The 17,672-nt window shown below is 46.9% G+C and overlaps 1 protein-coding gene across 2 annotated transcripts in view; it reads left to right on the top strand.

The window, feature by feature from the left end:
• The window catches only part of znf423 (zinc finger protein 423), a 140,065-nt gene that overhangs the window by 66,116 nt on the left and 56,277 nt on the right, over positions 1–17,672 (top strand). Inside the window, exons 4-19 of one of the 2 annotated variants that reach the window (XM_058076285.2) lie at positions 1,086–1,263; positions 2,530–2,654; positions 2,769–2,850; positions 2,960–3,035; positions 3,319–3,599; positions 3,689–3,972; positions 4,271–4,651; positions 5,267–5,448; positions 6,093–6,632; positions 6,710–6,860; positions 6,926–7,486; positions 7,578–7,762; positions 7,972–8,384; positions 9,282–9,492; positions 11,170–11,254; positions 15,635–15,655. In XM_058076285.2, the coding sequence (XP_057932268.2) occupies positions 1,086–1,263; positions 2,530–2,654; positions 2,769–2,850; positions 2,960–3,035; positions 3,319–3,599; positions 3,689–3,972; positions 4,271–4,651; positions 5,267–5,448; positions 6,093–6,632; positions 6,710–6,860; positions 6,926–7,486; positions 7,578–7,762; positions 7,972–8,384; positions 9,282–9,492; positions 11,170–11,254; positions 15,635–15,655 (3,756 nt within the window). The remainder of the gene's footprint in view (positions 1–1,085; positions 1,264–2,529; positions 2,655–2,768; positions 2,851–2,959; positions 3,036–3,318; positions 3,600–3,688; positions 3,973–4,270; positions 4,652–5,266; positions 5,449–6,092; positions 6,633–6,709; positions 6,861–6,925; positions 7,487–7,577; positions 7,763–7,971; positions 8,385–9,281; positions 9,493–11,169; positions 11,255–15,634; positions 15,656–17,672) is intronic. The other variant, XM_058076286.2, reaches the window with a different exon arrangement.

The raw sequence follows: 17,672 nt of genomic DNA, 5'->3' as shown, positions 1-17,672 counted from the left end.
CGCTTTCATTGTTGTTGGGTTTTTTTTAACCAAGACCCCCTGCTGAGTCGTATTTGCTCGTCACTTTACTATCACAAATTAGGAGAAGCTTCCCGGTTTGGGACGTGGGGGGGCCCCAGTGTTTGAGTCGCTGTAATATCGGAGCCTTTCTTGTCACTCTCATGTCCAAAATGGCGTCTCTTTGCTTGGTTTCCGGTTCATCACGATAGCCATCGGATGAAACCCAACGAACGACCTCCGCTTGCTCCATTTGGCAAACGGCAGCGTTGTTCCACGGCACACGGCAGCGAACAGAACAACGTCAGGCCTTCCTTTGTCCTTTTCCAACCTTTCCTTAAGTGTCTTCCTAAGCAGCGGCGGCCTTCCTTTTACTCCCGTGTCAGACTACACAGGATTGGACCTCTGGCGTAGTCCGGGGAGGAAAGAAGAAAGTGGCGTGTGAGCATGTGAAAGGCACGTAGGGAGCGAGTACAGCAGTCTTGCACAGCCCTGCATATCTCCTAATCGCTATTCAGACGTTTCAATCTGCCAAGGCCCTAATGAAAATATGATGAGGCGGATCTCTGGTCCTCAGGGATGAGAGGAGGGATGGGAGGGAGGGATGGAATGAGGGATGGCTGCAGAGGGAGGATAAAGGGAGAGAAAATACACTCTGTCCTTATTTCTGGGCCCTGTAGGGGATACATAGTTCTTGGAGCCTTCTATTTAGATGTTGCTGCTGCTGCTGGAGTATGTCTCTTTCTTCTGTTTCATTCTCTTTATCTCTGCCACCCTCATTTGCCTTCTGTGTTTGCTTGCATGTGTGTGTGTGTGTGTGTGTGTGTGTGTAACCAGGATAAATGTGTTTATTTTTTTGTTTATACACTCTCTTTCTCATTTGAGAACTCCCAAAGGCTGTCTCTCTCCTTCCAAGAAAGATGTAACTTGGTATTAATCATTCTAATGCTCCCTGTTTTACCCCTTCTCTGTCTGTGTTCTAATTGCAATCCTGTGGCTATGTACTTTTTCTCTTCGGCAAGCAGTACATCTGAAGTACTTTAAAACAACATCAACGTCTGCCCCTCCCTTTTTTTTTTATTTGCCAGACGGTGATGACGATCCAGCCGGGCTGTCTTGGGTGCCGTCCTCACCCTCCAGTAAGGACGTGGCGTCGCCTTCTCAGATGCCCGACGGATGCTGCGACCTGGGCACGGCCACGGGCGGCGAGGAGGAAGGAGGCGCGGGTCTGCCGTACCCGTGTCAGTTCTGCGATAAGTCCTTCAGGTGTGACTCCCGAGTCTAGACATTTAGCGTTATTTTTAAAGGTTTGAGAAAACCGACTTTTTTTCCCGTCAGCTGGTTGGTCGATCAGTGAAACTCATTCATTCATTTTCTATTGCTTATCCTCACAAGGGTGGCGGGGGTGCTGGAGCCTATCCCAGCTGTCTTAGGGCGTGAGGACTGGTGGCCAGCCAATCCCAGGGCACATATAGACAAACAACCATTCACACTCACATTCATACCTATGGACAATTTGGAGTGGCTAATTAACCTAGCATGTTTTTGGAATGTGGGAGGAACTCGGAGAAAACCCACGCATGCACTGGGAGAACATGCAAACTCCACACAGAGATGGCCGAGGGTGGAATTGAACCTAGGGTCTCCTAGCTATGAGGCCTGCGTGCTGACCACTCGTTCACCGTGCAGCCTGATCTGCATCAAAATTTGGGAAATGTTAGTTCCCATCGATGCTCGATGTCCAACCCTAATTATAACTTAAATGCTCTACATGCTCCACATGGCGGTTTTCAAACTGTGGGGCGCATTTTCAAGATGATATTTAGTTTTGATGTAAACTATTTCAAAAGGTTGTAGCTTGAAAATACACGGACATCATCATCATCATTCACAGCGGGATATTGTATCATAATATTGGAGGATGCTGAATGGTGGACGAGTGGTTAGGGCGGTGGCCTCACAGCTAGGAGACCTGAGTTGGATCCCACCCTCGGTCATCTCTGTGGTATGGGTTTTCTCCGGGTACTCCGGTTTCCTCCCACATTCCAAAAACATGCTAGGTTAATTAGCCACTCCAAATTGTCCATAGGTATGAATGTGAGTGTGAATGGTTGTTTGTCTATATGTGCCCTGTGATTGGCTGGCCACCAGTCCAGGGTGTACCCCGCCTCTCGCCCGAAGACGGCTGGGATAGGCTCCAGCGCCCCTGCCATTCTCGTGAGGATAAGCGGAAGAAAATGAATGAATATGATTTCATCTCCAAAAGGGAGGCGCTGCAAAAATATTGAATGCAGTTAGGAATGCAGCGGATCCCTGCACTTCCGTGGAATTTTGGTGTGAAACTAATTCAGCTTCAACCTTAGTGCCACCCTGACCAATCAAAACAAAGTGGGCGTGGTCGGGGATGAGCCTGCCGAATCCGAGCATGTACTTCATTAAAATAAAGTAAAATAAAGTAAAATGAAATTTCATTTTGGAAGCCCCTGAAATGAGCAAGGCAGCACCTCTTTCACGTTTGACGTCTACTCCCAGCCGGCTGAGCTACCTGAAGCGCCACGAGCAGATCCACAGTGACAAGCTGCCTTTCAAGTGCACCTTCTGCAGTCGTCTCTTTAAGCACAAGAGGAGCAGAGACCGCCATGTCAAACTCCACACAGGTCAGCTCCCGAATCCTTTTGTATTCGTTCTGCTCGGAAGTGGAAAAAGGTCGGTAGCGAGACAAGCGCTTCCACACCAACCATGTTCTCTTCCTCGTCTGTCAACCAATCCAGGGGATAAGAAGTACAGCTGTCAGGAGTGCGAAGCTGCATTCTCTCGCTCTGATCATCTGAAGATCCATCTGAAGACACACAGGTAAAGCCTCCCTCAGATGTCACGCTCGCTGGATGTCTGATTTGAAATGAAAAGTCTTTGATTGTCATTGATTGATCTTGGCTGTGATTTTTCCAATTCACGCGTTCAGTTCCAGCAAACCGTTTAAGTGCAGCGTGTGCAAACGAGGCTTCTCCTCCACTTCGTCCCTGCAGAGCCACATGCAGGTATACTTACTGCCGCCTTTATTTTACATTTTACCCGTCATCCATGCTCCTTATGTGAGGCGCAGATGTCTTTCTCTTTGCTGTGGGTTCTAAAGACGTACAAACGGATAAAAGGAGGTAGCTCATCAATGCACTTAACGGGACGCACGTATTCCGCATGCTATTAAACCGCCTCCAATTGGTTTAATGTACAATTTGTATCATTTATATTTTTATTTTTGTGTCAAAAATGGACTTTTTCTTGGCGTATCACCACAACGTAACTCCTTTCTCTGTGCGGCAGGCTCACCGAAAGAACAGAGAGCACCTTGCGCTGAGAAGCGAGAAGGACGGAGGGAAGAAGGGAGCTGGTGGAGACGTGGACCCGGAACAGGACCTGTACATGTGTGATTACTGTGAGGAGACCTTCAGCCAAACGGACGAGCTGGAGAAACACGTCCACACCAGGCACCCTCAACTGTCCGACCGCGCTGACTTGCAGTGCATCCACTGTCCCGAGATCTTTCTGGACGAGGCCTCACTCATCACCCACATTGAAACGCAGCATGCCAACCGCAAGCACAAGTAAAGCGCCATTTTTTTTTTTTACTCCACTAAACTCCACTAAATTAGCAATACAAGACTGGGACATTTTGATTTTTTGTGATCTCCAGATGCCCTGTTTGTTCGGAACAATTCCCGTCTGTGGAGGACGTCTACTGCCACCTCGACAGCCACCGCCAACCCGACTCGTCCAATCACAGTGCGGCCAGTCCCGACCCGGCGCTGGGGAGCGTCGCTTCCATGAGTTCGGCTACTCCGGACTCCAGCGCCAGCCTGGAGAGAGGATCCACACCTGACTCCACCCTGAAGCCCAGCCAGGGCAGCGAACGAGGCCGCCGGAGAGGCACCGACAGCGGGGAGGAGATGGCGATAAGCTTGGGGCATCCAGGTGGAGGTGCGCTTTGACCCGCCCTGATTTACACTCCTCATATTTCAGCAGCCGTGTTTATTCTTCTCACGGGACAACACTGTGGACCCGTCCGTGTACGGCTTGTATAGCAGTATAGATTTATCCTCGCCTGATATCGACTCAGCCCTGCCGTTATTGTCCAAATACTCCTACTAAGCAAGTACCGACATAATTGTGTCTCGCCCGGCGTCAAGCACGGCGGTGGTAGTGCTGTCCCTTGAGAAGACGTATGTGAGATGCTGTTGATTTATTTAACTGACCCAGGGTGCGTCCACCTCCACAGGTGGAAGAGGAAGCTGGGGTAAGGTGACATACTCTTGCCCTTACTGCTCAAAGAGAGACTTCAATAGCCTGGCTGTGTTGGAGATCCATCTAAAGACCATCCACGCCGACAAGCCACAGCAGAGCCATACGTGTCAGCTCTGCCTGGACACCTTGCCCACGCTCTACAATCTCAACGAACATGTGCGCAAAGCCCACCGTGCCAGCGGAGGAGCCACAAGCCCGGCCGCCGCAGCTTTTCCTCTGCTGCAGTTCACCAATGTCACAGCGTTCCATTGCAACTACTGTCCGGACATGTTTGGAGACATCAACTCACTGCAGGAACACATCCGAGTTTCCCACTGTCTACCTGGTGGGATCATGGCGGGCTCCACCACGTTAGGTGAGGACAATGCTCTCATGAACATATGGAATGGACAACAAAAACCAAAAGCACTCATAGTCTCCCTCCAGGCGGCACGGCGGTCGTGTGGTTAGCGCTCGGTTAGCACTCAGACCTCACAGCTAAGACACCAGAGTTCAATTCCACCCTCGACCATCTCTGTGTGGAGTTTGCATGTTCTCCCCATGCATGCGTGGGTTTTCTCCGGGTACTCCGGTTTCCTCCCACATTCCAAAAACATGCTAGGTTAATTAGCCACTCCAAATTGTCCATAGGTATGAATGTGAGTGTGAATGGTTGTTTGTCTATATGTGCCCTGGGATTGGCTGGCCACCAGTCCAGGGTGGACCCCGCCTCTCGCCCCAGTGCATTCACAATTTAGATGGGGAGGGCAGTGAGCCATGTAAAAAAAACAATGTAACTTAAAAAAATAATAATAAAAAAAATTGCGATTAATACCCCCATTTCACATTTTTTTTTTCGCAATTTCCCCCCCCCTAATTTTTCCCCCCATTATTCAAAGTAGGTCATGTAATGGGATGAATGCCGGTCCAGTGTCAAGCTGCATACTCTGTTTACGGTATCTGTTGGTAACATTACGGTACTCCACCACAGAAGGGAACCATGCCTTCTTCTGCAACCAGTGCTCTATGGGATTCCTCACCGAGTCTTCGTTGACGGAACATATTCAACAGACGCACTGCACGTCAGCCGTGGTGGGCGGGGCTGCGTCTGGTGGAGGTGTGGCCAAACTGGAGTCTCCGGTGCTGCAGTCCGCATCCCAATCCTTCATGGAGGTAAGCAGGGAGGACAGTTTGGTCTGAAAAGGTGTTTGACCCCTTCCTGATTTGTCACACTTTAATGTTTCATATTAGTTAAGATATAATATCATTTGTTAATATTAGTTTATGACAACACAAGTCAAGGAAAAATGCAGTTTTTAAATGAAACATTTATTATTAAAAGAGAATAACGTCCACAGCATCTCATTAGGATTCAGCTCAGGACTTGGACTAGGCCACTCCAAAGTCTACATTTGGTTTTTCTTGCTGGACTTGCTGGTGAAGCAAGCAAAACAGCCTCAGACCATCACACTACCACCACCATATTTTACTGTTCCTATGGTGTTTTTCTGTTTTTCTGAAGGTCTTTGGGATCATCGGGATATTTTCTGGCAAAATTGAGATGAGTCTGAATGTTTGAACGCTTTTGAACAGGCCTGCAGTTCTTTGGGTATTGTTGTGGGGTCTTTTGTGACTTCTTGAATGAGAAACCAGTAAGGGGACAAACACACCAATATTTCTTCGCCAATAACTTCCCTCTTAGGATTAATATAAAACAAAACAAAACAAAAATCCCAGGGCATTTAATTGAACTACTTTCTCTGATGATGACCCCTGTACTCTCTGAAGACCTGGTACAAATTCTGTTCCATGTTCAGGTGTACTCCTGTCCGTACTGCACCAACTCTCCCATCTTCGGCTCGCTCCTCAAGCTCACCAAACACATCAAGGAGAACCACAAGAACATCCCATTGGCCAACAACAAGAGACAAGCGAAGGTGGCCGACCTCAGCCCCGCCTCTTCTGACGTGGAGATCTCCTCCCCGAAGCGCCACAGACTGGGAGGGGACTCCACCCCGTCCATAGGGAGCAACGGGGACTACCCCTGCAACCAGTGCGATCTGCGATTCGCCAGCTTCGAGGGTTTCCAGGCGCACCTGAAGTCGCACCTGGAGATGCTGCTGAGGCGCCAGTCCTGCCCACAGTGCAACAAGGAGGACTTTGACTCCCAGGAGGCTTTGCTGCAACACCTGACTGTGCACTACACAACCACGTCCACTCAGTACGTGTGCGAGAGCTGCGACAAGCAGTTCTCCTCGGTGGATGACCTGCAGAAACACCTGCTGGATATGCACACCTTTGTTCTGTACCATTGCACACTTTGCCAAGAGGTCTTTGACTCCAAGGTCTCCATTCAGGTCAATATTTTGTTGTCGTTTGACTCGTTGCTTGTGGAAAGTTTGTAAATAAAACACTTTTTCTGTTTGTCATTCAGGTTCATTTAGCAGTGAAACACAGCAATGAGAAGAAGCTGTTTCGCTGCACAGCCTGCGCCTGGGACTTCAGGAAGGAGACAGAACTTCAGCTCCATGTTAAGCATAATCACCTGGGCCAGAGGTCGGGCCTCCCTGGAGGGCTTGGAGCAGGTACGCGTGCCGGGGAGAACCTACCCTCAGGTTGCATTGACTCAACCGGCTTTTTTGTCTCCTAGGTCCCAAGCCCAGGAAGTGCATCTTCTGCGGAGAGACGTTTGGAACGGAAGTGGAGCTCCAGTGTCACATCACCACTCACAGCAAGAAGTTCACGTGTCGCTTCTGTGGCAAAACTTTCCATGCAATCTCGCTGTTGGAGAGACACCTCAGGGAGAAGCACTGCATCTTCGACGGGGGCAACGTCACCGGCAATGGCGGCGGCACCGGGAGCAGCAGCAGCCAGAACGGGACACCGAATGGTTTGACTCAGTCGTCCAAGAGAGGAGGGAGCGGCGGCGGCGGCGGAGGTGCGAGCGCCACGGAAAGAACAACGGTGGCGGCGGCGGAGCAGGCCGACCTGCAGAACATGCTGCTGAAGAACAGCGTCACCGCCGCGGCGGCAGGCGGCCAGGGCGGCGATGCCGCCAACAGCCACGAAGCCAGCGGCGGCGAGGAGGAGCTGGACAATTCTGAGCCCATGTACGCCTGTGACATCTGCGGAGCGGCCTACACCATGGAGTCCCTTCTTCAGAACCACCGGCTGCGTGACCATAACATCCGGCCAGGAGATGATGATGCCGGTGACTTTTTCTGTCCTTTAACCGCTGAGCAGTCTTTCTATTACTTATGATGATATATTACTAATGACCCGTTGTGTAATGTCTTTACCAGGTTCTCGAAAAAAGAAAGCGGACTTCATCAAGGGGAACCACAAGTGCAACATCTGTTCCAGAACATTCTTTTCTGAGACCGGGCTTCGTGAGCACGCCCAGACGCACCGCGGCCCCGCCAAGCACTACATGTGTCCGATATGTGGCGAACGGTTCCCCTCGTTGTTAACCCTCACAGAACACAAGGTGCGGTAATGATCGTTGCATCATCCGTCATGATGTGACCGCATCTCAGCATCGTTACTTTGTGCTCTGACGATACGGCATCATCATTGGGTTGCCTTCCCGGACCCCCCTCCCTCCTCGTTATGTGACGCTTTGGCATGGTTTAACATGAGAATACAACATAGTGATGCACTGTAATATAATAATAATCATCATTTCCTGTTTCCCAGGTGACCCACAGTAAGAGCCTGGACACAGGAACGTGTCGAATCTGTAAGATGCCCCTGCACAGCGAGGAGGAGTTTATAGAGCACTGCCAGATGCACCCGGACCTCCGAAACTCCCTGACGGGCTTCCGCTGTGTCGTCTGCATGCAAACCGTCACTTCGACCCTGGAGCTGAAGATCCACGGCACTTTCCACATGCAGAAACTCTCCACCGGTTCCGCTCTTGGAGGAACCGGAGGGGGACCTGGGAACGGAGCGGGAAACGGCTCTGCGTCGTCCTCCCCCAACGGGCAGCTGCAGCAGCACAAGCTGTATAAGTGCGCTTTTTGTCTCAAAGACTTCAAGAACAAAGGCGAGCTGGTCAAGCTGGACGTCAATGGCTTGCCTTATGGCCTCTGTGCCAGCTGCATGAGCAGGTAAGAAACCCAGCAATATTATGCTTCATATAGCTACACTCCACAAGAGTAGTTCATATATTACGTGCGGAGGACCCCAGGGGTCAATACTGGGACCAAAACTGTTCAACTTGTACATCAGTGATATCTCCAAAGTTAGACTTAAAGCTGGTATTATTTGCGGATGATACCACTGCTTTTTGTTCTGGAGGGAGTACAGACCAAATCATTAGAAAGGTCACAGAAGAAATGTTCACACTAAAAAGATGGTTTGATGATAATAGATTGTCCTTGAACCTAAATAAAACTAAAATCATGCTGTTTGCTAACAGCAGAAAGGACACCAGCAAATACAAATACACGGTGTGGACATTGAAAGGGTTTTTTTTTCATTTTTTTATTTAGGAAAGCAGGAAGTGAACAAATGTAACAGTTAGTGATTGTAAAAGTAGCAGGTGGAGGGGTAGGATTTAATAAGCTTTGCTTCTTCCTACTCCTTTTGGACATGTGGAACTGGGAACTGATTATGGGATGCACTCAATTGGAATCTGATGCATGTTCTAATGAAATAAAACCATTACCATTACCATTACCATTACCAGAATAGGTGTCGCATGTGAATATGATTAGACCACATGATTATTGTCTTGGGCTGGCGACAATAAAAGGCCACAGTGCAGTTGTATTACACAACACAATGCCATAAATGTATTGAAGGGATGTACAGTAGACATGCTGACTGACATGCAGTCCATCAGAGCCGTTTCTGGACAGTATATGGAATGTTACCATATGTCATGTTACCAATGTTTCTACCATAAGTCATCTCCATTAGGTCCCAAGCGGCCACAGTCCATGTCTAATCTTACATATTTTAGTTGCGTGTATGATTTCAAACATCATATCCCATACTCTCAGGGGCACTAATGGCCAGAGCCCCAACCAGGGAGGAGCTCTCACACCAGGGGACACGCAGGGGGAAAAACCCGTGTCCGGGCTCAGGTGTCCCGAGTGTGGAGTGAAGTTTGAAAGCCTGGAGGACTTGGAGAGTCACGTCCAGACGGATCACCCCGAGGTCAGCCCAGAAAGCTCCGCTGGGAAGAAGGCGGAGGCTTCGCCTGCTCCCAAGGTGAGATAAAAATGACTTAAGTCGGCTAAACATTTACTACATCTGTTCACGTGTTTCCTGCTGCATCTTACGTACGTGTGTGATGGGGGGGGGGTTTGCCCATGGGGGGGTTACCCATCGATGGGAGCTGTGCTACTTGATATTGACAGTCGGGCTCCCCGGGACCTGCCGCGTGTGTACTCCATTGTGTGTGTTGGAAGCAGTTTTCAGGGACCCTCTGTCTTGCTACCTTTTCTTTCTACATCGTCTGACAGCACAGAGACGACCATCTAGGATTAGTGTGTGTGTGGGTGGGTGGTGGGGGGGCGTTGCAAAAGCAAAGAGACCAGGGTATTTGGGCCTTTGTGTATTTCTGTCTTTTTGCTTGAGTGATCACTGTGTGCAATGAATGAATAAACATGGCCGTCGCTTTTTCTGTTTTTGTTTGTCTCACTTTAAATGTATACTTACGACTCTTTTAGATGACTGCATGTCTCATATTTGTTGCTTTAACCGTTAATATTTTATTATGCGTGAATTGTTCTGGCAAATGAAAGACATTCACTTCACACTGTTACGCTACCAAGTACTGTTGACCCCAAGAAAGAAATAACACACAAATGTACACGCAAAACAGGACTATTTTATGTTCATTGACACCCGCAAGGCATACTGGGGAGTTTTGTGCATGGGCGTCTTATTAGAATTTTCCTTCTCGGGGCTTTGATTTGCCCGCAGTTGGAATATTCAGGTTGTCTTACAAGACGTTTCGCCTCGGTTCGTGCTCAATGACCAGGCGGGACACACACCATTCAGACTAGATAGGACAGCTCTAGCCTCTAAAGCAGGGGTGGGCAAACTGTGGCCCCGGGGGCCACACACGGCCCACCAGGCATTTGAATCCGGCCCGCCAATTGCTTTCCAAGTATTTCAACTTTTAATATACAAACTGACAACATGACTTGCAAGTTGGACGTCTTATTTAGTAGAAAAAAACAATAAAACTGTAAAATTTAATGACATAGTTTGATGTGGTCTGATGTTTAAAGTGCTCCTGAAAAATACATACAGCTGATAGTATAACACTATAGATAAAATTACGCAAATAATTCAAGGAAAATTCTAAACATAAAATAGTGTGTGTGTTAAATATATGTTCTGGCCCCCCGGACAATTTTATTAACTCAATGCGGCCCACGAGTCAAAATATTAGCCCACCCCTGCTCTAAAGGGCTGGAATGGTTTGGCCCTTTAATGGTTGACCGTTTGGATACAGTGGAGACGCACCTCGCTTTGGGTGATATCACCTTCGTTAGCATCCCGTTCAGATGTAACGAGTGGGATCTTTTAGTGTGAGTGGGAGCTAGCTGTCCTACCTAGTCTGGCTGGTGTGTGTCCCACAAAAACGTCTTCTTAGACAACCTGAACAGTCCAGTTGCCCTGAGGTGACGTATACGAGTGTGTAAGTCGTGTGATCCACATGTTACGTTTTGGTTGCACCGTGAGTGAGGGAGGGAGGCGTTCGATTTGATCACCTCCTGTTGGTTTCTGTTAGACGTTTTTACGGGCAGCTGAGTGACTTTATTTCTCTCCATTCTCAAGGACGATTCCATTTCATTTTGTTTTGCAAACTAGACCTTTTGTATTTTGAAATATTTACTCAAATTCACCTGCCAACTTTGTTTCCGTCTGTCACAGAAAAAGACCTACCAGTGTATTAAGTGCCAAATGACCTTTGAGACTGAGCGGGAGATCCAGATTCACGTTGCGAATCACATGATCGGTGAGTGAACCACAGCTACTTCTCTCTCTGCCAAGGTTATATCCGGTGTGTGTGTAATGGGGCCCTTCTAATGACCATGAAATCAATACCTACCTTCCTGGTTTTCTCATCAATGATTGGCACTTTGCAACGTCCCACTCATTCAGCAGCTACACGCAGACGCAGACGCAGACGCAGACGCAGCTCAGCGCTTCAGTGTCGTTTTAGAGTGCGTTACTGAAAGCCGTCAGTGTATTAAAGACGGATATCTTTTACATTAAAAACATCTGCTGTGGTAAGGGAAGCCTGATGCTTCATGCACGCTAGCCACGTATACATGGACCCAGGACACAGGAAATGATTGACTCACTGGCCGTGGCTCTTCGCTATTCGGCTGTGGTGTTTTTGTGTCCTTGTTGAAGTGTGTTGCATGTGTCGTCGTGTAATAATTCCCCTGCGTCGCATCGCTTCTGCCTTCCTTCGGTCCGGGGGTCCGTCTGGCTTGTTTTGCCATTTGGGAGAATTTCGTCGGCGTTGTGGGTTTTGCCGGCGAGAGGGGTTGTGTCCATGCGGCACTCGTAGTCGCACGGTCGGCTACTGTTGCGCAAGTTGTCCACCGTAACAGTAGCTAGTAGCTAGCTGGACCACAACAGGAAGACGGGCTACAGCCAATCGGGACGCAGAAGACTAAAACTCTAAAGGCTTGACTTGTCACAGCATTATTTTAAAAATCCAAAAAAGTGAAGCGTGATGGCGCGAGGGAACATTGGATATCAAATGTCTTGTTATTTTGTGACTGAGCAAAGTTTCCCCATTTTTACGGCATCTTACCATTCAGGGCAGCCATCATGAACTTTCCTGCTGCTTCTTTCGTATTTGATCCACTTTCAGTAAAATCCCTCATCCCTACACACACACACACACACACACACAGGCGTTGTAGTTTTGGGTTAATTAACATGCTAATTGTGTGAAAGCCTTGCACAGAGTAATTATGAAATTGAGGCAGATTATTTTTGAAAGCGTGCCCACTTCCTATTATTACATTCCACAGAAGATCAAAAGATGTTGATATTATTTTCCATCTTTCACTTTTTCCTCGCTGACGCTCTTCTTTTTGGTTCCCTTCTCCTTTCTCGCTGTCACTGACATTTATATAAGTGCCGTGCATGTAATTCAAAGAACCGTACAATTAAGACGAACCGTCTATTTTAAAAGTAAAAGTAGGTCCGACCACAAGCAAAGCAATTTTTTCGCACAAGAAATCAAGTAAAGCCCTTCTAGACGAACAAAACATGTTTTATCGAGAATAGTTATCACTTTACATGGAGAAACAATGCAAAATAGTAATATGATAATAATCATATTTACATTTATTGAAAAGTCTTGGTGAAGAAACAACTTCTGGCAGGCAGACACCATCTTTTTTTATTTTTTTTATTTTATTTTTTCTTTTTTTCTATTTTTTTTTTCTTTTTTTTCCAGATGCCATCTTCATACTTTTTTTTTAAATCAGGAATATAAGGTCTTCATCCCATTGCTGGTACTCGCAAGTGAGTCACCAACACTTTCACAGAATGATCCAGTAGAGCAAACAGACTAGATTCATTCATTCAAACAACCATTCACACTCACATTCATACCTATGGACAATTTGGAGTGGCTAATTAACCTAGCATGTTTTTGGAATGTGGTAGGAAACCGGAGTACCCGGAGAAAACCCACACAAGCACGGGGAGAACAGAGATGGCCAAGGGTGGGATTGAACTCAGGTCTCCTAGCTGTGGGGCCTGCCCGCTAACCACTCGATCGCTGTGCAGCCCGATTAGCAAAACTTTATCAAAATTTGTGAAATGTTTGTCCGGGTTCCCATCGATGCTCGATGCCCAACCGTAATTATAACTTAAATGCTCCACATTCGTAACCACTCGTCCACCGTGCAGCCACGGACTAGATCATTACATGCAATATTAACCCGAGAGTTCTGACTTGCTCGTGGAGAGACGATCGAGTCCTGTAAGTGCGACTGTCACATTGCTCCGTGGGTAATACACGATGCCCCCCACGGCCTTGTTAATTACGCTGTCAGATAACCGGAACGAGAGACGGCGTTCGGGCCAATAGAGGGAGAAAGGGCCAGCCTGCCTTGTCTTGAGAGGAATGTTTACAGCAACAAGTGTGACTTGTATGGCAGCTCTTGGAGGGAGGGGGGTCTGGGGGGCTGGCAAATAAGTGGGCGTGAATAGAACGTTTTTTTTTTTTTCTTTCTAATTGAAAGTGTTGCTTGATCCTGGTCCCCAATGAGGCTTTTATTTTGTTAGGATAACTGCATGTCCACCTGTCAGCAACATCAAGGTTAGGACAGTTGCCTTCCGAGAACTTAAACCTCCTACGTCGCTCACACTGCACGAAGGACGCAGGAAGGAAAGAAAAAATACAGTCAGAAAAAGATTCAGTACAAGAATCAAATGAAATTGTAATAAAATAAGAAGAAATCGTCGGCCATGTTGCCTTCATCCTAGGCTAGTCTTGCAACAGCACACCGAATCCATGACCCCTTCTAGCATTCATAACGATGGAATCATCTTTATCCTCAACAGTCACGTGTTTGGGATCATAAGATGTCTATTTCCATTTCCATGAAGACTGCTTTCCTTTTCCTTGGTGCGCTCCAGCTTGGAGACACAATGTAGTGTCAAATGTTAATTGTTTCAAATCAAATTAATCACAGTGTTTTCTAATGAATTCATTCATCGCCAATTTCAGCATTTGTATTATGTGAACATAAATGATTGACAGGACACAATTAGATGTATTTGTATGTGTTACTCATTACTATTATAACTCCAAATTAAATCAAGCCAAAACACTCGTGTCTTTAATAGTAGCAGAACATTTAAATCACCTTTTTAACCAAAGAGGAATATCAGTTAAATCCACATTTTTGATTTACATGTGTAGACAATATATCTGAGATTTCCGAGTGTACTTAAACGCAGCAAATTATACTTCCCCAGTAAGAGATGAGATAATAGTTGTTTTATTCTGTCTTTCTTTTTATTTAGAGCACAAATACACCCATAATAAAGGCCTTGCTGTGTTTTTGGAGCGTCCCTGAATGCATCTCGCTGTGGTCTAATGACAGTGAGGAAGTGTCGTTCCGAGGAGGACTAGAGACGTGTTTGGGAGTTGGAGATACAGTACATACAGTACATGGTGTTGGAATTGGGTTCTGTAGTACTTGTTTTCTGTTGACACACACACACACGCACACACACACATACACACACACACACCACCGTATCCAGTCATTAATGTCTCACTAATCACCTCGGTCTAAATTTCACAGCAGGAGGCCTGACCTCTCAAACACGGGAAGACACACCGCTCCTAATACGGGCTCCTCCTCTCTCGCTTTCTCTCTGATAAACAACCCGAACGTGTAATCGTATCGCCTCCAAACGCGCAATCTGTGACCACACAGATTGTCCTTGAACCTAAATAAAACTAAAATCATGCTGTTTGCTAACAGCAGAAAGGACACCAGCAAATACCAATAGACGGTGTAGACATTAAATAGACACAATAGATGAAAATATGAGCTGGAAACCTCATATTCCAAATATACAACATAAGGTGGACAGAAATATTTCAGTATTGAACAAAGCAAAATTTGTTCTCAATCAGAAATCACTCCACACTCTTTATTGCTCTCTGGTTCTACCATAGTAGAACCAGTTACTTATTAGTTACTTATTGTGTGGAAATATGGGCTAATAACTATAAAAGCAATCTTCACTGGCTAAATGTACTGCAAAAAAGGTCAGTAAGGATAATTCATAATGCCGCCTACAGAGAACATACTAACTCCGTATTTCTAAAATCACAAATACTTCAACTTGCTGATATAGTTCATCAAAAAAAAAAAAAAAACGTAAATTATATTAGGAAAGCAGGAAGTGAACAAATGTAACAGTTAGTGATTGTAAAAGTACCAGATGGAGGGGTAGGATTTAATAAGCTTTGCTTCTTCCTACTCCTTTTGGACATGTGGAACTGGGAACTGATTATGGGATGCATTCAATTGGAATCTGATGCATGTTCAAATGAAATAAAACCATTAGCATTAGCATTAGCAACATGCCTTGCCACCCCTCTGCTGGCACCAATCAGGGAACCCGGGAGGGAGCTTCCCAAATGTCGACATGGAGTTGTCATACGGTTTAGGTTGTTGTTATTTGTGTGTACATGTTCCCGTCATGTAGGTGGATGACCAGGCCTTCCAACCCCCCCCCCCCCCCCCCCAACTGACACACAGACCACTCCCAATGCGTATGACTAACCGTGCCCATTCTCTCCTCCGCTCTCCCCAACCCCACCTGCCACCGGGACGGCCTGTAGAAGAGCCCACCTGTCGGCAAGGTTTGTCCCCTTTCTGTCTCACCCTCTGAGCAAGGCAGCAAGCATTCCGCTGTCTCACTGCCCGCCCATCCGCATCCCATTAACAGACATTGAAACCCCACATTTGGTGACTTGTTATGCACAGATATAGAATGGTGCACCAACCACACCGCATGATGTGGGACGGAGCTTGAACGCCAGGCATTGCAGGGAGAAGAGCGTACGTCCTCCACAAGAGACAACGTGTCATTTAAAGCATCGACACGTGGAGACGGACGGGCGATGCCACATTTTGGCACAACGATTCCTCCACCGTTCACTCCCCCCGATCCCAGCTGCATGCTTCATTGTTCCTCCCACTTCATACGCCCACCCACCCGCACCCTGGCACAGACACACAAGTATGGCGTGTCCACTCACCTGGATCCAAGCCAGTGAAGAGACACGGCTAACGATCAGCGTTACCTGCCTGTTTTCATTCGCATAGCCCGCCGGCGTTCTCGAACCACGGCCTGCTCGTGTGCTTTAAGGAACTGATGCTTTTAGCGAGATGCCACCTTTGACCTTAACCTGAAAACACACGACCTTTGATTGGGTAAGCCCTCAATTCAAACAAGCAGGCGGTTTTCTATTGTTATTAGGTCCGACTACAAGCAAAGCTATTTTTATTCACAAGACATCAAGTAAAGCCCTTCGAGACGAACAAAACATATGTTATATCGAGAGTAATTATCACTTAATTATCACTAACAATGCAAAATAGTAATCATGATAATAATCATGTTTACATTTATTGAAGAGTCTTGGTGAAGAAACAACTTCTGGCAGGCAGACACCATCTTTTTTTTTTTTATTTAATTTTTTATTTAATTTTTTAATTTTTTTCTATTTTTGTTTTATTTTTTTCTATGTTTATTTTTGATGCTTTCATACTTCATAATTTTTTTATCAGGAATATAACGTCTTCATCCTATTGCTGGTACTCGCAAGCGAGTCACCAACACGTAGCGTACTTCCATGGAATGATCCAGTAGAGCAAATGGACTAGATTCATTTTCTACCGCTTATCCTCACGAGGGTCGCGGGGGGTGCTGGAGTCTATCCCAGCTGTCTTCGGGCGAGGGGCGGGGTGGCCAGCCAATCCCAGGGCACATGTAGACAAACAACACTCACATTCATACCTATGGACAATTTGGAGTGGCTAATTAACCTAGCATGTTTTTGGAATGTGGGAGGAAACCGGAGTACCCGGAGAACAGAGTCAAGTCAAGTCAAGTCAAGTCAAGTCAAGTCAAATTTATTTGTATAGCCCTTAATCACAAAAGAGCCTCAAATGGCTTAACAAGCAGGCAACAGTAGATACAGTAGATGATAGACAATAGACCACATCCCTGAGATGCCCAGAGACGGCCGAGGGTGGGATTGAACTCGGGTCTCCTAGCTGTGGGCCTGCCGCCCGATCAGCGAAACTCTGCATCAAAATCCGGGAAATGTTAGTCCGGGTTCCCATCGATGCTCGATGCCCAACCCTAATTATAACTTAAATGCTCCACATAAAACAGTGTTAACCACTCGACCACCATGCAGCCATGGACTAGATCATTACAGGCAATATTAACCCGAGATTGTGGACAAAAAACAAACAAAACGGAATGTTGGAAAAACTCAAGGTGACTACTTTCAACGGGATGCCACCTTTGACCTCCAACCCACAGCACCCTCATCTTGTTTTGAGGACGCCGGTCATTCTCCGCACTCGTCGGCTGTCAATGAGGCCGTCTCGAAGGCTGAGACTGGTGCTTGTTGGTCCCAGTACATCACCTTCCTTCTTCCTTTTACATCCGTGCATGAACACACGCCACACTGTATTCTTCCGTGTCCTGATAGGCAACGTCTGGCCTGCTTACTTTGTGTCGCTGAAGACTTAATGAGGCGAATAAGAAGCTTTTAGAGTGAAAGGAGGTGGCTAATGTGGTGTGTGTGTGTGTGTCTTTGCCACTGGATAGCAACAACGCTGTTTTCTTCTGCCCTGCTGCAC

This window comes from Doryrhamphus excisus, linkage group LG1 (assembly GCF_037039965.1).
Source record: "Doryrhamphus excisus strain RoL-2023G ecotype Guam linkage group LG1, RoL_Dexc_Guam_v1.1, whole genome shotgun sequence".
NCBI classification, from domain to species: Eukaryota; Metazoa; Chordata; class Actinopteri; order Syngnathiformes; family Syngnathidae; genus Doryrhamphus; species Doryrhamphus excisus.
The sequence above is the reverse complement of the archived record's forward strand: the minus strand, read 5'-3'. Positions and strand labels throughout refer to the sequence as shown.